Source organism: Centrocercus urophasianus, unplaced genomic scaffold (genome assembly GCF_019232065.1).
Source record: "Centrocercus urophasianus isolate 14NV4802_14NV808 unplaced genomic scaffold, USGS_Curo_1.0 seq_28, whole genome shotgun sequence".
Taxonomy (NCBI): domain Eukaryota; kingdom Metazoa; phylum Chordata; class Aves; order Galliformes; family Phasianidae; genus Centrocercus; species Centrocercus urophasianus.
This window is the reverse complement of record NW_024884844.1, coordinates 6168062-6189922: the sequence shown is the minus strand read 5'-3', so window position 1 is coordinate 6189922 and position 21861 is coordinate 6168062. Positions and strand designations below refer to the sequence as shown.

Here is a 21861-nt window from a genome sequence, read left to right as displayed (position 1 = left end):
GCTCCCCGCTCACAGCCCCGCGAGCAGGTGCACAGCCCCTGATAGCACGGCCACGGCCGCACCGAGCCGCACCCTCCATTAAAACGAAACGCTCGCCGGCTCCGAAACGCCCATATACGCGGAGAATTAAGAACTCCTGCCCCGAACGGGTCTCGCGTCCGCTGCGGTGCCCGGTGCTTAACCTCGGCGCGGGGCCCGCAGCTGGGACGGGGCCGGAGAGCGTGCGCTCCGCATCCCCCGCTGCCGTGCCGGGCTGCGACACGCCGAGCCGTGCCTCCTGGGCGTGCCGGGCCGGGCCACGCCGGGCCGGGCCGGGCAGGCCGATCTGCGCCGCCGGAGGCACATGGACAGGAGGGCGGAGCCTCGGGCTGACATCAGCGCGCCTCGCTCACCGCCAGCGGCCGCTCCGCTCGCCCTCTCGCTGCCCGCCCGGCGCAGAGGTGAGTGCGGCCGAGGGGCTGCGGCTGCGGGTCCCTGCGTGCGGCTGAGCTCGGCGGAGGGAGGGAGCGGCCCGGGGTCCGCGGGGCCTCCGCCGCTGTCGGTGCCGGAGGCGGGCGCCGGGTCGGGGCGGTGGGGCCGGGCTGGCGGCGTGGCGGGGCGGTGCGGTGCGGGGCGGTGCGGGGCCGGGGGCTGTGCGCGCACAGGCGTGGATGGGAGGGGAACGGGGCTGCTGGTGGCTGCCAGAGCGGGAGCTTTGCAAACGCTTCGTGGAGATGAATGACTTCTTCCGGCCCGGGAGAAATCGGGCTGTGAGGTATTAAAAGAGCCGGAGCCACGCGGGCCCGCAGGGGCGAGCAGCGGGAGGCTTCTGCTGCTTCAGTGCCCATGGGGGTTCCTGTAAGGAAATAGGGTCGGATGCGCTGCGCTCCATCTGCTCCGTGTCGCTGTGCCGCACCGTGACAGCTGTGACGGAGTTGGAGGGGTGACTTTGGAGCAGGGATGCCCCATTGGCAGGATGGTCCGGCTCGGGCTGTCCCCGTACTGAGCCCGTCGGGGACAGCTGCGGGCAGAGCACCGGGAGCCCCACAGCACCAGCCCAGCGCTGCGGGTAGAAGTGGTGCATTGGGAAAGTGCATCCCGGGGAGAGAAACCAGAGACAGCGAGAGGGGAACGTCGCTCCTCCGGTATCAGTGTTCCTGCAGGCTAAGGAGATGGAGGGCTAACAAGATTGAGCTACTTAAAATACTTTAGATTTTAAATCAGCCTTACATTTTCTCCTCTTTTAAAATCCCATTTGCTATAAAACAAATGTACAGTAATGTAGGATCCAATACTCAGTGCACGGATTCGATTTCCTCCATAATTGTGGAGCTGAAAATGTTGGTGACTCAACAAGTCTTTGTTTAAAAAGAAAACGCAGCAAGCCCTAGGAAAACATGCTTCTTGAAAGCATAATTTGTGTTTGCTTTGCTTTTTACTTCTGTTTTTGTTTGGTTTGCTTTTTATTATTAGGAGCTCTGCTTTGGCTGCGACCTTGCAGCACTACACCCATCAATGAAAGCAGCTTTAGATTCAGGGGAAACACATTTTTTCCGGTGGTGGAAGAAGTGGGGCAGTGGAAGAGCTCTGACGTGTGAGGGATGGCTGTGAGATGTTACATTATGGAATTGAAGCCCACCAATTTGTTATCCAGATGTTTACCGTCGCTGATTACAATCAGGTTTCCTGGCAGTGTCACAGCAGAGGACAGATTTCCAAACTTTAAGTTACTGCTTCTCCATAGGGTCATTTCCCCTGCAGTGAACTGCAGGGTGCTTCCCATCTTCATCTAAGTGGAATATAGCTTATCTGAATGGATGAAATGGTTGGAAATCAGTGATGTGGGAGCCAACATCCCATCTTAAAAGCCCTTGGGTACTCCAGAGCCCAAATCAGTGGAAGATTTTTAAAAATTTGGCTAAGGTTTCAGGAATTCCTCAGCTCCTTCCATCTTTTTCCAGGTGCTCAGACTTCCAGTAAGTCTGAAGCCTGGATTTGCTAACACTTGCATTTCAATTTAGTTCACAGAATCACAGAATGGCTTGGGTTGGAAAGGACCTCAAGGATCATGAATCTCCAACCCCCTGCCACATGCAGGGCCTCCAACCTCCAAATTTAATACTAGACCAGGCTGCTCAGGGCCCCATGCCACCTGGCCTTAAACACCTCCAGGGACAGGGCATCCACAACCTATCTGGGCAGCCTGTTCCAGAACCTCACCACTTTCATAGTGAAGAACTTATCCTTGATATCCACCCCTAAATATTCCTTCCTTCCACTTAAAACCATTTCCCCTTGTCTTGCTACTGTCTACCCCTGTAAAGAGTTGACTCGCCTCCTGTTTATAGGCTCCCTTTAGGTACTGAAAGCTGCAGTAAGGTCAGCCTCCAGCCTTCTTTTCTCCAGGCTGAACAAACCCAGCTCCCTGAGCCTGTCTTCATAGAGGAGGTGCTCCAGCCCCCTGATCATCTTTGTGGCTCTCCTCTGGACCCTCTCCAACAGCTCCCTGGCTTTCTTGTATTGGAGGCCCCAGATCTGGACGCAGTACTCCAGATGTGGTAGAGTTGAGAGAGACAATCACCTCTGCAGCCTTTGCAAAAATGTCCTATGAGTTCCCCACAGACCATGGTCTGCCAATATGGGTCTGTAGATAATGCATCCGCAGCAGTGTGCTGATACCAACCGCTGGCCATCACTAACAGGTACCTGCTTGAGTGAGGCAGCATCAATGAGCACCTTATTGACCAGATGGGAGGCAGCTGGGGCCCTGTGCACACCATGCATGCCTGGACCAGGTTTCTCTCATGCATCAGAACTCACCAGGCATTTGTTGTGTGCTGCTGCCTTAACCAGAGGTGTTTCCTCCCCAGATACCTCTGTGCCCATTGCAGCTGCTCGGTAGAGAGGTGTGTCCGTGGCATAGTGCGGATGTGCCTGAAGGGCACACAATGTGTTCAGGCAAAGCAAAGGCTGCACTCACAAGGCAGCATGATCTCTGTAGGCACCGTCCTTCGTGCTTCTTTCCCTTTGAAGCTGCTTGCCCTCTTCTCTTGCTTTTCCTTCAGCTCCTCCCAGGTCAGTAACACCTCTTCCTCCTTACCTTTTGGCTTCAGCACCCACCTGAAAGAGTGGGTGAAAATAAATGCAGATGTAAAACAGCTTACTGAAACTGCACAGGCAGCAATGATTCACAGCAGGATGTTAGCACTTCAGTGTCCCTAAGGAAAAAGTACCAAGGGATGATAGGCGAGACCCCACTTGCTTCTCCTGCCATAGCACAGGATAGGCTGTGCTCCCATAGCAGCAAGCTGGCACTGGCCTCATGCTGGAAGTGTTCTCTCCCCTCCACCCCAAACCATCCCCTGGGCTACCCTCTGCCCCACACGGCCCTGTGCATCCTCTGAGTTGCTGCAAGAAGCAAAACCATAGGGCGTGCTGATCTTGGAGGCCCTTCTAACAGGCAGCAGCAGCCAGCCCAAATATTTTCATGTGCAGGCAGTGCAATTCCTCTGCGTCCTTTCTGGAAAGAAAGAGGTTTTTTAACAGCAGGGTCTGGCAGCTCCCTGGGGGGCTGCTGTGCTCAGAGCACACCCTGCTGCTCTGCTGTAGGAAAGGGAGAGCTCAGAAGTGAGTGAGTCACCGTGAGGTAGTTGTTAGCATGGTAAGAGCAGCAAGCAAAGATCCCAGAAGAAAGGAATAGAAGCCATGCAGGATTCCGCTACAGCACTTAAAGTTGTGGTCTCTTGTTGACAAGTTGGAGAAATAAACTTCTTATTCAGAGTCACATCTCTCAGATAAAGTTGTGTGTGCTGTGTCAGCATCAGAACTGCTCCACCAACACCTCATGGTGCTTCAGGTTTGTGCTCCCCATGCCTTAGGGTGAGACCTCTAGGCTTCCCAAACCTCAGATTCCCAATTTATGAAGTGCTGCCCCAATCCAGGTCCCTGTCAGGCCTCTCCACACTGTATCAATTTGGCAGGCACTAGCAGAATGGTCTCTTGGTACACCAAAAATTTGTTTCCCAGTTTGATCAAGCCCCAACCAATACTGTGGATGGGTGATTTTTCTGCCCAGCATCAGTATTGCCTGTTTAACCTCACCAGGTGCCCATAGGCTGGTGCATTTCTATAGGAAAACTGTGGCCAAAATGTCTGAGTTGGTGTGGGAAAAGCAGAGCATGGAAAATTCTGGGAAAACCTCTGCTTTGCCCTGTTTTGAAACATGTTTTTGAGTTCTGGTCACGGTGAAGAATATCCTGTGGTCAGGGACGTGCCTTTGGCTTCCAAACCCAACATCCTCAGTATTAATCAATGATTAAACTGGAGGGAGTGTGTAGGTATGTAGCGGGGGGAGGGGGGGGGCTGGCAGTTGCGTTGTCATCAGCAGGCAGTGGTGCAGGGAGGGACGTGCTTGCTTTGTGGGTGACATAGGGGAAATGTTTGAGAGAGGGGCTTATTAAAGAGGAGGACAAATTGGAGGGCAGGTCAGAAAGAGCAGAACATGCGCTGTGTCCCATGTTTGGACTGAGTGACCGCGTGGGCAGCGGGTGAGGGACCGGCCAGGCAGCACAGGGATGGGGTTAGGGGCACAGCACAGCAAGTCAACAGTGCTGTGTGGTTGTGCAAAAGTAAACAGCGTGCTTTGAGGTAGGAACAGGGAGAGTGATGAGGGTGAAGCACGGTGCGATGGTGGGTGCATGCTGCAGCACTGGGACCCCTCAGCAGCTCTGTTCCCACCATGTGGCCACAGACAGCCTCAGCACCCAGCAGTGTTGCCACAGCAGTCGGGGAACCTGGAGCTGCCTCAGGGCTCTGCTGTTGGCATTTCCTCATTCTCACAGCCTGGCTGGCATCCTGGGGGAGGTTTGCGACATTGCTGTTTTGGCTGAAGCCATACAGACGGTTGGTTTATTGTTTTTGCTGGTTCCTGGTTTGCACTGCTGGGAAGCTAGCTCTGTCTGCTTTGGAAGGAGAAAAATGGAAACAGGTAGCAAGCCTGTTTTCCCTTTCTTCCCTCATCTGTGAGCTATCCACAGGGCAGACGTGTTATTTGCAGTCAGCCTGGACGAGACTGGGAGAACTCCAGAAGTGTGAGCAGAGCTGAGATTGACTGGCTTTGGATAAGCCCTTTTCTTACTTAAATCTGTGCCAATCTCAGCAGGTACGTGGTACCGGCTGTGCTTTTTGGAGGGCCTCTCTGGGTACAGCAGAGGCTTATGTGCTTTATTTCCCCTGGAAACAAAACAACTGTAGCCAAGACATGAATATTTCTATGCACAGCAAGACCTGAACAGAGACTTCAGGTGCTGAATGCATCCCTCCAGCCACAACTTCTTGGTGCATCAACTCCATGGAGCGCACCAGGCTCTGCAGACAGGAGCTGCAGGACTTCAGCATCATGGTCAGCAAGGGAAGTGCGAAGGTCCCTGCATGCAGATAGATTGCCTGGGGGCAGAGATCACCCCCATCCCTAGAATATGGGGGACACCATACTCCGTAGCATACAGGAACTGTCTTGGAGCAGACAGTGGGACATTCCCCTCATTCCACCCTGGTACCCATCAGGAGATGCAGATAATCTTGCCTTCTATCTCAGATAACTCCCAACGCTGAAACTGAAGCCCTGATGTGGCTCTGTAAGGACATACACCGCAGCTACTCAAGACTCAGTTGTGGTCAGTCTAACCAAAACCTGACCCCAGGGGAAGACACAGAAGTGGTTACTCGAACCAAGGTGCTGCCTTCTAAGTCTGTATGTGAGCTGATCTCACAGATGAGGTTTTTGGACAAACAGGAGCCAGTTTCATTGTGCTGCACAGCACCATGGCAAGGAGCTCCTTATGAGATTGCTGCCATGTTCTGCAGCACAGTTTGACTCAGATATACTTAAGAAACTTCTGTTAACTGGAGCTATTACAAAACCAACTTGTCTTTAGTGATAGGACAAAGGGGAATGGCTTTAAACTAAGACAGGAGAGGTTTAGGTTAGATATTAAGGAGAAATTTTTTCACTCAGAGGATGGTGAAGCACTGGAACAGGTTGCCCAAGGAGGTTGTGGATGCTCCATCCCTGGAGGCATTCAAGGCCAGGCTGCATGAAGTTCTGGGCAGCCTGGTCTGGTGGTTGGAGACCCTGCACATAGCAGGGGGGCTGAAACTAGATGATCATTGTGGTCCTTTTCAACCCAGGCCATTCTGTGATTTTATCTGATAAACCTAAATACTAACGCAGGCAAATGGATCTTGATTTATTTTTTTTTGGTCCAGAACTGAAGCAGATTGCATGCCTTGCCTCAGTACGGGCAGCCTCGTTCAGGGTTTACATGCCAAGTGCTGACTGTGGGTTACAGGAACCACAAGGCTGTAGTCCCCTGCCCAGAATAACCGACAGGGTCCTGTAAAGATGGTCTCGTTGTTAAACAAGTGGTCAGGGATATCTGGGTCTTCCCAGGCAAACTTGCTGGAGCCCCGTTATCGCTGGTATCTCAGTCCCCCTGTCTGTAGAAGGAGGATAACGATGGCACCAGCTTCCCAGATAATGCAGTGGGGCATTATCTGAGTGCAGATTGACAGTGCAGGGAGTGCAGCCACACCTGGAGGGGCTCCTGCAGCAGCTCAGCCCAGAACGGCCGTCCTGTTGGAAAGCACTCTGAAAGCTGTGTTTGCCTGGCACCCAGCCTAAGCTAACAGCCTGCCAAGCCTCAGGTGCAAAACATGTAGAGTTATCCCTGCTTTTCTTCTGCAGAGCCCTCCCACCCTCTCCTGTGCAGCAGAGATTTGACTGCTTCAGTTCACCCAGCTTTTGTCTGTCTGATCCCATTCTGCCTTCTGTCCTGTTTTGGCGCCAGGCGGAGTGGAGCTCCTGATGTTGCTCACTGCTATTGTACTGCAAATAATACAGCCACTGAGATACAATAGGTGAACCACACACAACACTCTGGATGTGGGCACAGCATCCCCATGCAGTGATATAAGGGTGTCATTAACCATCAGTCTGTAGGGCAGCTTCACATTGCACTTGGTATTTAATTATGGAACTGCTGCCCGGTTAGGATTGAAGCTAGTTTACTTCCATTGTGCTGGGCTTTAAATCATAATGCAGCTTCCTTGCTGCTCTGAACTTCATGTGATGTAACTCAGCAGGGGTACAGTTTCCTTGACAGAGAAGATCAATAAATGAGGTTTATCCAAGACTGCAGTGCTCACGCTGTGTCTGGCCTCTGCAGCCTTCCCTGTGCTGGTGGCTGCTCTGCCTCACGGTGACATGGCAGTAGCATGGCCCCCTGGAGGGGCTGGTGGGGCCATGGGGAACAAGTGGATGCCCTGGCCCTGGATGTACCCAAGTTGAGGCTGGCTGGGGCTCTGAGCACCTGATGGAAATGTAGGTGTCCCTGCTTATTGCAGGAGGGCTGGACCAGATGGTCTTTAAGGGTCTCTTCCAATGCAAAAGATTCCACGATTCTATGAAGTCCTGTCACCCTGAGCATTGCTTCCTGTGCCAGTGGCCAGGCGCCAGAGACATGTCTTTGTTGTAGGACAACATTTCATGCATGCAGGTTGCTGAAAAGCAGAGGGTTGCGTAGGCAGGAGAGGTGGTTAAGCTAAACAATAGTGTGGGCCCCATAACAAATTGTGGGCATGAATACACCTAGGTGGAGCAAGGACATTTCTTAAAAGTAAAGAAACGAGTTTTCGAGTTTTCGATAAAGTACGTGATAAGCAGGGGCCAAAAAAAAAAACCCAACATCTCTTCAGACAGAGCTGGAGTATTTACAGCAGGGTTTTGCAGCCTGGCTCTTCAGCCTGGCTGGGATGAGGACACAAGGCTTGGCATGGACCTGAGCTCCACCTCTGGGTTTGCTGCTCACTTCAGGAAATTCCAAGTGATCTCATCTCCAACCTCACCTGTGTGCTTCTGTTCTGTGTTCAATGTATGTGTTTATAGTGCTATACTCACTTTGTTTAGCAGCGACTGAGATCTGTTTGGCCTATACTTACTGCAGGGGTGTGTGCACGGGTAGTAGCCTTGAACTAGACCATTGACACAGGTGCAGAACAAAGTCAGCCTTTGTGCACACAAGCCCTTCCACAGATCTGGAGCAGAAGCAGAAACCTTCAGGGTGAAATCTAAGTAATTCTCTCTTACCAAGCCCATGAGAGGAAGCTGCATGATATGAGTTACAGCTCATTAAAGTGTACTCATAGCACTTATGCCCATACGCAGCCCTTGGCATGTGCCAGTAGTGAGTTTTGGTGCTCAGGCACTTTGCATGAGGATTGCAAATTGCTTGCAATAAAGATTGGCTGTCCTAAACAGTTATCACACCCAAGCTTGATCTTCTCTTTGTCTTTCCCAAATCCTTTATGAGCATGTTGGAAAAACACAGATATGTGGGGAAACCCCATGACAGCCCATTCCCATTATGAAAATTACTTATTCTTACCCTTTGTTTCTCACTGGTAAACTATTCATGCAGAAGTGCCCTTCCCTTTTGCACCATTATTGCTCCAATCCCAGAAAAGCATTGGATAAAGAGCATTTCCAAAAGCCTATGATAAACAAAGCCCAGTGACCAGGTCACCTTGTCCGAGCGGTCATCCTCACTTTGAAAGAACTGTGCCAGCTATAAAGCAAGACTGTACTGCAAAAGACTGTCTCTTTTGCAAATGTATCACGAGTCTGTTAATTCTGGTCTTTACTACTATTTCTCCCAGTGTGCCCAAATCAGAAGTCAGGTGTGCTGGTGTGACTCCTGAGCACTTTAAAAGTCTGGTGTCCCTTTGGCCATCTGCATTTTTTTAAGCAGGTTTGAGCTGTAGGTGACACATCATGGGAACAGCCTGGCAGTTCCCTGATTGAGCTTCTCCAGACCTCCAGACCTCCAGGCTCAGCTGGTGTGATGCTGTTCATTTTGTTGATTTGCTTAAAGCCTCTTCATGGTCTCAATATCTAATCTGCTATGGAGAGCAGAGTGTTACAGGGCAAAATTCATTCATGTTTGTAAAGCTCATCAAAATCATTCATGAGCAAATCCCATCATATTTTAATACTTTTTTATTTTTTTTAATGTCACAAGGAAGTTCTCCCTGTTCATTGAAGAAATGAAACAAATGGACCCAAATATTGGAACAGGCAAAGGCCACAGCTCTCTTCATTTACCACTTGGAGGACACTTTAATTCCACCTCAAACTCCCTGCTTTGATGCTGCCTCCACAAATTAAAAGAAACCCCCAGCTCTCTCAGTTGTGTGCCCAGAGATTCCCACGGACACCAGGGCTTTTCAAAAGATCTGCCCTGGTCCTACACGGCTCCAAGACTTCCCATTGCTGGCAGCTGTGAGAATTGATCTGGCTTTGCAGCATGAGATGCAAGTAAGAACAGCATAGGATGGCTGAGTGCAGGTGTTTGATCGCCCAAACTGGGGAAACTTGTCCCTAAAACCATTTCTGTGTTGATGTCTTGTCCCCCTCCAACGGTGGCTGGATGTTACTGCACTCATGCTGGTGGGTTTAGTAGATGAGTCTGGGCTACAGGACCCAGAGCTGTACATCTACAGTTAGGCATCAGGGAATTCCCTCTTTCCCAAAACCTCATTCACTTCTATTCATGCGTCGTAAGTGGCATTTTCCTCATGACTGCAGATGTGGTCTGAATTTCTGCAAGAGCTTTGCAATGAACTTGCATTTCCCCTTGTTTTTCCTGCCAGGATGCCTGGAGGAGACATGGCCAAGCCCCTCCTTGGCCACAGGAGCACAGAGGGTGATCCCAGCGTGGTGCCTGCAGCTGGACGCACCATCGGCGTGCTGGGGAGCGGGGACTTTGCGCGCTCATTGGCCATCCGTCTGGTGTGCTCTGGCTTCAAGGTGGTGGTGGGCAGCCGCAACCCAAAGCGCAAAGCCTGCCTCTTCCCCTCTGCAGCAGAGGTCACCTTCCAGGCTGAGGCGGTGAAGAAGACGGATGTCATTTTTGTGGCGGTTTTCAGGGAGCATTACTCCACGCTCTGTGACCTGGCTGATGTGCTGGCGGGAAAGATCCTGGTGGATGTCAGTAACAACACTGAAATCAACCACCACAAAGAATCCAACGCTGAATACTTGGCCTCTCTGTTCCCAGCCTGCACTGTGGTCAAGGGCTTTAATGTGGTTTCTGCGTGGACGCTGCAGTCTGGTGCCAGGGATGGCAATAAGCAGGTATACTGCTTTCTTCTGATATGTGCCACATCTCAACTGTTTCAGCAGCTGAGGTCTGACATCAGTAAATGGCCTTAGGTACACAGAGAAGGGGCATCAGTACTGGTTTTGGCATCCAGAAACCATCACACAGCTTGCACATTTCTTTGATCAGAAAATAAATACACTGCTTACTCCATACCTTATAGTCCCTGGAGTCACTGTGTAAGTGAAAAACATCATTTAATTGTCTCTCTATCTAAACACAGCCAGTAAAGCAAACTGGTGGTATGCATAAGAAAGAAAACCTGTCCAGGATAGAGATCTTTGGCAACCACAGTAAATCCCCATCAGAAAGTCTGCCAAAACACATGATGATCCATGATAATGTAGGCTTCCTTTAGTGCAGCATCCCTCCTGCCACGCTCGTTCCCACCACGTGATCTCTTTGCCCAATACGTATCTTTCCATTTATTGCAGGTTCTAATCTGCTCCAATAGCCAAGAAGCCAAGCGTACTGTGGCAGAAATTGCTCAGGTAATGGGCTTCACCCCTGTGGACATGGGCTGCATGTCCTCAGCCTGCGAGATTGAGAACATTCCCCTGCGCCTTTTGCCAGCCTGGAAAATCCCCCTCTTTTTGGCTCTGGGGCTTTTTCTTTGCTTTTTCACTTACAACCTGGTGCGGCAGGTCATCCACCCTTACATCAGGGAGCAGAAGAATAAGTTTTATAAGATCCCTGTCGAGGTGGTCAACACTACGCTGCCGTGCGTGGCCTATGTCATGCTGTCTCTGGTCTACCTCCCTGGTGTGCTGGCAGCCTGCTCGCAGCTCTACTACGGCACCAAATACAGGCGCTTTCCAGACTGGCTTGACCAGTGGCTGCAACACAGAAAGCAGATCGGCCTCCTCAGCTTCTTCTGTGCAGCTCTGCACGCCGTGTACAGCCTGTGCCTGCCCATGCGCCGCTCCCACCGCTACCAGCTGATTGAGACAGCCGTCAAGCAGGTAATGTTGGCACCCTCCGGGTGGTACCTGTGATGATCTTGCAGGCACATTTGGAAGTTGGGTAAGAGGGCTTCATGGCCTTTGCATTTGCTTTCCAAAGGATTTGTTTATGTAGGAGGTACGTCCTCATCACAGCGCACTTCTAGTGCTGTAACAAAACAATGCTGAAGTCTAGGCCATAGTCTAGGGGAACAAGGAAATGGGAAAGTACCCTACTGCCCTATCGAAGCTTTCAGCAATGTTTATCCAGAGATTATATCCCGAGATTGCTACACCTTCAGGCAATTCAGCTCAGCAGCACCACGGAAGAATGTGATTCTGCCATCTTTTGTCCCTGCTGTTCTTGCTGCTCTTCCCTGCCTCCTCCTGGGATGGTGCAAGAAGCTCTGTGCGTCCCAGAGGTGAACCAGATCAAGGACTTGCCCCCAAACCTGTCTGCTTTCTGTGCTGGGATGTTTCCCAAGTGCTTCTCACCGTAGCCACCCAAACACTTTGTCCAAGCACAGAGGCATGGAGGCAGCTGGGAGCAGGACAGCTGGTTTTGGAAGCAGTGCCTGCTCAAAGCATCCACCAGATATTTCAGTTCCAGACTGGCACAGCCCCTTTTCAATTGCTACAGTCACGCATTAATCTCGGTCAAGCATCCTGTGTCCATTTCCCCTCTACGTCCTGTTTTCTAGCAACATCTTTGTTTAGTAAATTAAGCCCATTTAATGGGCTAAAGAAGATGGTTCTAAATGTTGTTCTCTGCCATGAAGCATAAAACCCATCTTCCTTTCCATTAGCATGAACAATTTCCCCCATTAAATGCACTTAAAATGAAGGTTATTAGGAGACTACTGCATATTCAAGCATGTGTATTTGTTTTCATGGCTTTAAACTGACTTCTCATTCCAATTATCTTTCCAAATGCAACTCTGGGGCTTGCTGCTGTGGTTACAGGCTATGGGAGCTGTGAGCATCAAGCAGTTCTTCCCAGCAGGCTGCAGGTCTGATCCAACTGGGAAAATGGCAGTGGCACCTGCCACAGGCAGAGGCCAGTGGCAGCAGGAACCAGTGTTAATCCAGGAAATCTTCTTCCAAAACGAAAGTGAATACACATAAAATTCAGTTCCTCTATTCCTACGTGCTCCATTTTAACAAAACTTCATTGTCATGCCAGGCTATGGAGAAGAAGATGAATATCTGGGTAGAGGAGGAAGTCTGGAGGATGGAGATTTATATCTCTGTTGGAATAATTGCCCTGGGCTTGCTGTCGTTACTTGCCATCACCTCACTTCCATCCATTGCAAACTCTCTCAACTGGAGGGAATTCAGTTTCATCCAGGTAAGGTTGACATGTGACAATGCCCGAGAGTGGTTCTGCAGTCAGCCAGTGTTACAGGCACTCTGCCACTCACCATAGAGGACATCTCAGGGCAGTGGGACAGTGGTGCTTCCAGGGAGTCATGCTCTCTCGCATGCTCTGCTGTGGGTGCTGTGTCTCAGGGAAAGGAAAACGTAATGCATCATGTGCATCCACGTGGAGCTTAGTGGTAAGCTTTGCATGAATGAGTCTTTAATGTGCTGGTGGAATTTCTTTCTCACCCTACTTTTAACAGTGCTAGCTAGAGATCCTAAGAAGAACCAGCATGGGTTTGCCTGTGTGATGCCCCCTGCAAAATTCTCTGGGATTTTTCCTCCTCACATTGTGCCCATGAGCAGTGCTGCATTCACTCCTGAAGTCATACAAGGTAGAACACTTTGCAGACATTTAGAGAAGAGAGGATTATTCCCTTCTGTATGTGAATTGCTAAGTCAGGGCCTGAACCAATGATGGAGCAACTGGTGAAGGGACGCAGCCAGCCTTTGGAGCACAGGTGAATTGCTTCCACCTGTGCAACCAGAAGGGATGGAACCAGGTTCCACCCCTTCCTAAGCCTCATTTAAGGGCTGGCTGCCACACAGAAAGGATCTCTATCTGGAGATCTCTCATTTTGGAGTATTTGGTAAGCCCTGATCTTTGGGATAGGTGAACAAATGTTTTTTTTTCTTTAACTGGATTGTATCCATCACCTTTTTTTGAGTAATTCAGAATTTGTTATCTGTTATCATTTTTCCCCATGCCTTCTGTATTGTGGAGATGCTGTGGGGAGTTTGCAGCAGGCTGCAGATGGATAACCCATGGGGACAGCCAGTGCAGAACGCAGATCTGAATGATCAGTGAAGGGCACATCTTCTTCTAAAAAATGGGTTAGGAGTGTCTGGATAGCTTTTCTTTCTCTCAGGTTTTCTAGTGGTTTGGGAGTCCTCCTTCCACTTGCAGGGATGTCCAGGCTCATGAGGCCAGATCTCCATAGTGACCCATGTAGGGATCCCAAACCCTCAACCCAAGGGCTGCCACTCTCAGTAATACATACAGAGCAAGGCTTCAGGTTAACAGGGACAGCAAGGAGAAAACTTCAAGTAGTCTCTGCACCTTCAGAGCTCATTTTAAGACCTAATTTCCTGAAGGACACTCACCTGTCATATCACATAATCCTGAAACCCATCATTAACTGTGCTTCCTACACGGCTGCAGCTTAGCTTGCAGTAGGCTCCCAGTAATGCTGTAGTGCCACCCAGCACGCACAAACCCCACAGGTTCCCCCCTCCCCCCATACCTCCTCTGCAGAGCCCCTCTGTACACTCAGAGGTTGGAGTATGTAGAGTTAGGGTGTGCAAATGTGGATATCCATCATTCATTCTCCCTTGCTGAAGCTCTTCAGCTGCACATAAATAACTCAATATTCATTAGAGCAGGAGTTTGAAGCCTGCTCTCCCACAGGTGCCCTGATCTCCAACTAGTAAGTCAGTTAGTTCATCTCTTTTTTTCTCCTCTCTTGCAGTGAGCTGTTGAGTAATTATTTACAATGCATAAAGAAGCCTCACCTGGAGAGCCTGACCTCAAGAGACTGTCCCTTGGAGAGAAGGGAGATCTGGCTTCAAATCTCTTTCTTAACAGACAGCAGTAGCAAATTAATTCTCAGCACCACGTCTCAGGGGTGCACTGCAGCCACTGGGACATTGGATAAACTCCCGTCCTGGCTTAGGCATTTCATACCAGGAGTCTGAGATGAAGGGAAATAATTCCTAATAGCCTGGAATGTGGCTCTGAAACTCCCTGCATCTCCCTCTGTCTCCCTAGACAGCTCTCTGGTGGGTGCTGCTGTTGTGTTATGCAACATGTATGGTATCTTCTACCAGCACACATTCCACAACTGTCTCTTCTGCCCTTTGCCATCTTTCCCTGGGTCTTTCCAATGATATGTCAACTCTGGCACTGGTACGTGATGCTCTGCTCCAAAATAGCTCCTGGCTGCCCCAGGCAGTCACTGGCTGGCTTAGAGCATGGAAAAATCACTCCTACCTATTTCTGTGGATGTAGGGAGAGGCATTGTAGCACACCCTGCTGATGACAGTGGCAATGTGCCCGAGGAGAGGATTAGAGGCTTTTGTCATGTTAGCTTCCAGGCCGGGCATTGCTTGTTTTTTAATGAGGAATGTTTTAGAGGAGTTTCTTCAATAAGTTGTTGATGCCAACTTGAGGAAATGAGTAGCAGATATATCTGCTGTTCCCAGGTACTAGAGGGTAACATTCACATACAGCAACTCAACTCTCCCTAAATTAATGCACAGTGACACTGTAATGTAAATACAAGGGGTGAAGAACAAGGCTGTACTCTCAAGCCCTGGGGATGTCTGACACTTGAACCGACTACGGTGCATGAGAGGCACTGTAGCTAGTTGTGAAAAAGGAAAGATCTGGAAAATACAAAGCACAGCAGTCCCTGCTGAGTATCTCCCCAAAGCTGCAGCCATTTGCTGCCATTTCTGTTGAGGTAGCTGCTGTGTTTGAGAGGGGTTGCACTCACATTTGAGTGAGGGCAAAAAGCCAGGAACCACTCTGATCCACTCCTTACCTTGAGTTTCCCATGCCTCGCATTTTCCAACAGCACTGTGGGTGCCTCTCAGCACCATGGGGTACTGCCATTATCTTAAAATACACATCTGTTGCTTAACAGGCCAAAAATAACACTTGGGTTTTTGCTAAGGATTTAGAACATAGATGATTTTCAGCTAGCAAATACAGCTGGGTTGAATATACAGTTTCCCTCCATATCCAGTTTTGACTAATAGAAAATATACAGGATCTAGGCACTAGATAACAGGAACAATTCAGATGCAATTCAACTTACAAGGGAGATTCTTAATGTTCCCTAGTGACTTACAAATCAAATCTAATTGGTGGAGAAGTGAAAATGCGTATGATTCCTTTTATCTCTCCACCCTGAAAAATTCTCTTGGAATTTGAAGGTTGGGTTGACCTGATTTCCTTCTTAGCTCACATACTGCAGGATGCAAAGAATCTGTCATCAGGTGCCTGTAGCCCTCCTGATGATGAAGTGAGAGCCAGCTTCCACACAGTTAACAACTCTACAGGACTAATGGCAGCAGAAGTCAGAAACCTGAATGTGTTAGGAAGGTGCCTTTTGCCTTGGATGCTGCACAGGCATTTATAAACGACAGAGTCACCTTCACTGATGCATTGCAGCACATCTCCTGGACACTGAAGAGAGGTGGGAGAGAGAAAAATCAATCCAGAATGGGCAGTGCAAGCTAAACCTGCCTTAGAAAGATCCCATCTTCATAGAGCCATCTCTCAGGGGGTTTTACCACCTTATCTTGGCAGCAGCCCTGCATTCCCCATGCTGTGACAGTGTAAAAGCCCTGCTGACCACAGGGAGCCCTGGTTTGTGTCACTGCTCTGCTCTGTGGAGCTGCCAGCACTGTGTCCAGCTGCCATCTGCTCACCTGCACATTTATTGCTAATTAGCTCTTTGTTCTGCGTGCCCTGCTGCTGTGCACAAAGGTGGGTCACTGCACTGCTCTGATGTTCGGTCGTCTTTTGTCCTACTAATTTCCACTTCTGCTTTTCCCTGGTGCCAGCAGCAGTTGAAAGAGGAACTGTAGAGGAACAAACTAATTATCTCTAGCTCTGACACCTCTGCCATCCATGGAGCCCCATGTGGACTGTACCTGAAGGCACCTTGCACCCACTGCCAAAAGCACCTGCTGCCCTCAGCCATCACTCCTCACCTTCTCCCCAGCCCTGCCTTACAGCTGTGCTCTGCAGATCAGCCTCCTACTGGCACCTCTGGCCTCCTCCCATCTAGGGATGTTCTGCCTGTTGGAGGGGAGCTAAGATTTGATAAATTATGGGTGAGCCATGGGTTGGTGCCCACTGTTAAGAGCATTATCTCCTTCAGCTGCATGGTGTATCCCAGCAAACACCTTCATTTGCCAAGATAAGTAAATTTTGACCCCATTTGGGCTTGCTTTGGGCTGAGGAATCAGTTATGGCTTTCAGGTGGATGTGAGCTTCAGCTGAGGGGGCTGTTGGTGGCTCTGGGAATGACCTTGAGTGGTGCTGGTGCAACTCAGAGACAAGAGCTCTCTAACTTGGCAGGGCTTACAGACACCCTCGTGATGGCTGGAGAGGAGCTGTAAAAGTGAAGTGCATAGATATGGGGCATACTTTTGAGATCTTTCCTTGTCTGCTCAGTCCTCTCAGATGTTTCAGTAATTCACTCTGAAGAGTAGAGGAGCCTTGATCTAGCTTGTTGTTAATGATACAGTACACATTAAAAAGTTATCTGGGTTTTAAAATGGTTTGTCAGCCATCAAAACCAAGAAGAGATGTTCTGAAGGAAGTAGTTGTCCAGTTGTCAATATGGATGATCATGTACTACACCCATACTTTTCATTGAAAATACAGCTGGTGGCCCTTGAGGAGGGATTGTGCCTGTGATGAGCTCAGAGACCCAACCTCTGAGGCAGGTAGGAAACCACCAGCAAGGAGACTGTAGTTTAAAATCCTCCTTGAAAACAATCTTCAGCATTCTTGGAATATTCAGGCAAAATGTTGTCTCTATGGATGCTTGGGAGCCACAGTCTCAGCTGAATATGGGGCACGTTCTGGACTGCAGAGCAAGGCTACATCCTTGCTGCCTCCCTCAATGGACAAAGGGCTCCTGACTCCCCATTCCAAGGACTTAGTCCATTGTATATCCTCATCTTGGCACACTGCAGTTTTCCTGTAGGTGACACCCGGTTTGCAGTTGCATTTTATTCTATCAGAGAGGCACAGGAATATTCACTGCTTTCTTTGTGCTGCATATTCTTACAGGGGAAAACAGGCATGAGGTCTGCTGACTGCTTTGTGTTTCTCTTCCTTTTAGTCTACGCTGGGATTTATTGCCTTGGTCATCAGCACCCTGCACACCCTCACATATGGCTGGTCAAGGGCCTTTGATGAGAACCAATACAAGTTCTACCTGCCTCCCACCTACACTCTCACGCTGCTTGTCCCATGTACTGTGATCCTAGCAAAAGTTGCCTTCAGTTTGCCTTGCATTCAGCAGAGACTCGTGCGAATCAGAAGAGGCTGGGAGAAGGGGAGGTACGTCAAGTTTGTCCTGCCCAGTGCAACAGGGGAGTATTCGAGTGGGGAGACCTCTAGCAACGTCTGATGGAACCTCAGGGGTGACAGAGGATTTCAAAGCACTATCAACATTTCTATAAAGGTGTTCCTTTTTCTTAAATGTATGTATGTTTTAGTATAATTATATTGTGGGTAAATAATAAAATCTGGTGACTTTAGAAAATGGGCTCCTATGAAAGTAGTTTAGGCAGTGGTATTTGAATTATATTGCTGGTTTGCTAGGACAAATATTGCCTTAAAAATCACTGTGAAAGCTGAGCTAGCAACACCAATATACAGGGAGAAGTGATGGATTCTGTCACGGGATGCTAGTTGGCAGATCTACAGCAGTGCTTCTCTGTTGCTTCCTTATTATCTACTCTCATGAATGTCAATGTTTTTGTTCTTTTTTTTTTTTTTTTAAATATGAAGAAGCACAGATTTTCTGGGCTTTTTGATGGCAAAGACATCCTGCTTCTTGAGCATCTGGATCAACCTAAGCAGTGAGCTTTAGAAACACAACTTGTCCCTGGCTTTGGTCTCTTTAATGAAGTAACCACATAAGCAGAACAATATCTCTCTTATGTAGTGTCTGCACATTTTAGTAAAGGTATCCAAACCTGACAGCAAATCCAAGTATCTGCTTTCTCAAATACAGACAGCAGATCTGGACCTGTAGGCTCTACCTGGTGCACATTTATAGGCTGCTGAAATAAACCATCTTTGCTATCAGAGTGAAAGCTTTTGAAGAGAGGAATGTCCCTAACACCCACACTTCCTGTCTGCACTGCTGTCTCTGAGACAACAACTACTGCTGCTGCATGTTCTCTGTTTTACTAAATCCATTTCAGGCAGTATTTGGTGGAAATAGAGTGAAAAAGAAAAATGTGCCATTTCACAAAGAAAACCAAAGCCCTACATCATATAATAGTTTGAAGCTCTTAGAAATCATTGTCACCTGAACATGTGTGCTTAGATAACAAAACAGCACCTCTAAAACTACTGGCTTCACCAGCAGTGATAAGATCTTTGAACTGTCTTGCAAAGAGACTGGTGAGTCTTGATCACAGCATGAGAATAGAGGAATTGTGCATGTGGGGCACCATCCTGCACTGCCTTGCACCTTAGAAAGCCACTTACTACCACAAAAGCATGTATCAAATGCTTTTCTTCTGACTTCACACACACTTTGGATGAGGTCCAGGGCAAGAATTCTGCCCTACTTTCCTTTGCTACCTTTTACTTTCTGTTCCTTCAAGCTCTTGCTCTTTATCAGAATAATTATTTAGATTTTGGAGATCCAAGTCACCCATATAGAGAATGGACAGCCATTTGCAAAAGCTCACTTAAAAGCAAGCAATTGAGATGACACAAAGAAGACTACCTCAGCAAGACCAGACACAAGGACATGGGTGGGATAGCCTAATTTCCTTGCAGTTAAGTAAAAGGCACTGCTCAGCATTCCACTTTGCTTTGAAAAATGTCATCAATTAGGTTTTATTTGTGGGACCAAAAAGCATCTTTTAAAAGACCAGTTAGTACAAATGGGAAAACATGGATCAACTTTGGTGCACATAAGCCCTTCTATGAGCCAATACTGCTCTTGTAAACTGGATGATTTGTAGGAAGAGGAACTTCAGAATTCCCTGTTTAGCCTTTAATGCCAACAGTGTGTAATACTCTGCAAGTAGCGCTCAAGCTGCCAGTAATGATATCGAGGGGTTTTAGGTTTTGCATAAGGCTTACAGTAAAGTCTCCAACCACCACCTCATTTCACTAAGAAAAAGGAAATCAACATTGAGGGTAATGCCAAGTTTGCATAATCAGCTGATTGCTGTGGGTTTTTTTTTTTTTGCAACACCAAAGGGAAGGGGCACTGTGAAAGTGTCCCTTTCAGAAAGCTGCTGTTATTCAGGTTTCCCCCTCCACCTCCGCAGCCTCACCCAGATCAGCATCTCATCAAATCACTCACCAAGCAGATTGATTGTGCAGTACTATTTAGTTGTGGATGAATGGTAGGCTAAGTTTCCACATGGATTTGATGCACTTCCACATGAGTACAATTCCACCCACTCCAACATAACTCATGCTTGAGGGAAAATGGGATTCAGCAAACTTCTGCTTTCATCAAGTAAAGTCAACATAAAAGCACAAGTAGGCACATTTTATGTTTACAATAAAGTATTCCAATGTCTTTTTTTTTTTTTTTTTTTTTAAGCTAAGCTTTTCACTTCCTTAGGTCAAGCAAGACAACTGCCTGTTGGCCAAACATAGAACAGGAAGGAACAAGCATTACACAGGCTTGCAGGCTTTGTATTCAAGAGGGAAGGTGTGATTTCATTGTGGGATGCTTCAAGGCTAAAAGACTCACCATTTTGCCCAGCAGAACAAGGGTTGCACTCTAGCTTTATATACACAACTTTCACACCCACATGTCCTTCCTATTGATGGCAAAGGGACAATTTTCACAAGCAGAAGTAGAGCTGGGCACTGGATATACTCATGAAGCAGCACAGTTCGTTCCAGTTTGATGCCAACCTGTGACATGAGCCAACTCAACATCCCCACAGCATCTATAAAAAGATCCATCACACTGCTCCAGGTAATGCCTGTGCCAACATAATGGACAGCCAGTCACTGTATCTTTTGAAGACTGAAACCAATTCCTCTAAACACAGAACCACGTTTCAGATGGTGCCCTTTGTACACATCTGGTCTCTAAAACCTTTGACATGGGAGTTTGGATCATTTATTCTGATTCCAGAATACTGAAAAGTAATCTGAGGTGGTTTTGAATGCTCATTTCCCTACACAATTTTGTGGAGAGGGGGTTCAGTGTGGTTAGCTTAAAATTTCTCAATGAATTGTTTTTATATTTAGAAATTCTCTGCATATATGCACACACACAAACGTATATATTATTGCAGAGTATGTAGCTGGAATGTAAATTCTTATGTTTTTATTTTCTGTATTGCCTACAGTATGCTTCTGTGATTTGTAAGAACCAATGAAGAGCTGTAAGGCTGGTTTTACTGACTTCTGTAGTTACATAAAAGATATTCTGAACAGGTCTATAAAACTGAACTCATTTGGATATTTTCACACCCTCCAACTAAACAACACCATTATTTCAATGGCAGAGTAAGGGGAGTATGTGCAATGTAACAACCCAGAGATAAAACACACCAGCAGGTAGGTTCTTGCTATCAAGCTAAGTGAAGATGATCTTTGCTGTGACCCAGCGTGCCAAGGTCTGTATTACAGAGCTGCTATGCACATGGGAGGCCACAAGTGCATACAGACACAAGGCTAGAGGTATTACACAGCAATTGCAGCACTGGAACAAAAATAGCTTCATTCAGTAAACTGAAAGTGCCATTGATAAAGAGTTCAAGGAAGAGGGAGATCCCAATGAGGTTTATGGGACTGGAAAGAAAAAAAGGAGTTTTAACGCTATCATTTTGTTCTCTGTTTCTTAAATCACTTCCTCACAGAAGTGGGACGCCAGATCAACCAACTTCTGGATCTGCAGCATTGCATTTTAATGAGCTAATTTGTAAGTTGAGTTTAATGAGTTCATTTAAATTCTTGTGCAAAGCTTAACCTCTGCAGGTACAGCTCCCTCACTCCTTCTGGTTTATAATGCAAGGCTTTTAACAGTGCAATTGGTTTCTTGCTCTTCAGGGATTTACTTACAAAGTGATATATCAAACTCCAGCTAAATCTTTAGAGGAATGCAGCTGCTTAAGCACCTCTGTACAATGTATTTCCTCCAGGATCTCCAAGATGGCTGGCATCCCTGAATGAGCTGCTCTGAGCAGCGGCAAAAGACTGGTAAATCCCTGAGCTCAAAATGACCTGCACTGAGCTAATGGGATCAGCAGATGGTGCTTCAGCTTTGAGATTTGTTAGAAGGGGGCAATTTTCTTTCACCTGTTTACCATACCTTAATAAGAAGCATCAGTTTTTGAGAATTTCTGCACAGGCAGTCAGGCCCACTCTAAAGCTGAGCGGGCAATGCACAGCAGGAAGGTGCCATCTGTGACAAGAGACAGCTCTTGTTGGCAGAGCGTGCAAAGGAGTTTCTTATTCAAAGCCTAAAAATAACTTGTGTACAGCCAGGCAGAAGGATCACATAATACAAGCCACAGTATTAGAGGAATCTTTCAAAGACTTGAAGTGGAACTACAGCCATTCCCGT

The 21861-nt window shown here is 48.1% G+C and overlaps 1 protein-coding gene across 2 annotated transcripts; it reads left to right on the top strand.

The window, feature by feature from the left end:
- Positions 1 to 355: 355 nt before the first annotated feature.
- STEAP3 (STEAP3 metalloreductase) lies at positions 356 to 17839 on the top strand. 2 transcript variants are annotated; one of them, XM_042827194.1, is made up of 5 exons: positions 356 to 440; positions 9688 to 10171; positions 10631 to 11158; positions 12321 to 12485; positions 17419 to 17839. In XM_042827194.1, the coding sequence occupies exons 2-5, from the start codon at positions 9689 to 9691 to the stop codon at positions 17707 to 17709; spliced, it is 1467 nt and encodes a 488-aa protein (XP_042683128.1). In that variant the 5' UTR covers positions 356 to 440; position 9688; the 3' UTR covers positions 17710 to 17839. The 2 variants fall into 2 exon arrangements, with proteins under 2 accessions (XP_042683128.1, XP_042683127.1); XM_042827193.1 differs by lacking the exon at positions 356 to 440 and adding an exon at positions 699 to 754.
- Positions 17840 to 21861: the final 4022 nt, after the last annotated feature.

Bases quoted from the DNA above. Each gene is read 5' to 3' on its own strand.
- STEAP3 (XM_042827193.1), top strand. From the start codon at position 714: ATGAATGACTTCTTCCGGCCCGGGAGAAATCGGGCTGTGAG. The intron at 10,172-10,630 runs GTATACTGCTTT...CATTTATTGCAG, and splicing joins CCAGGGATGGCAATAAGCAG to GTTCTAATCTGCTCCAATAG. The intron at 11,159-12,320 runs GTAATGTTGGCA...TTGTCATGCCAG, and splicing joins TTGAGACAGCCGTCAAGCAG to GCTATGGAGAAGAAGATGAA.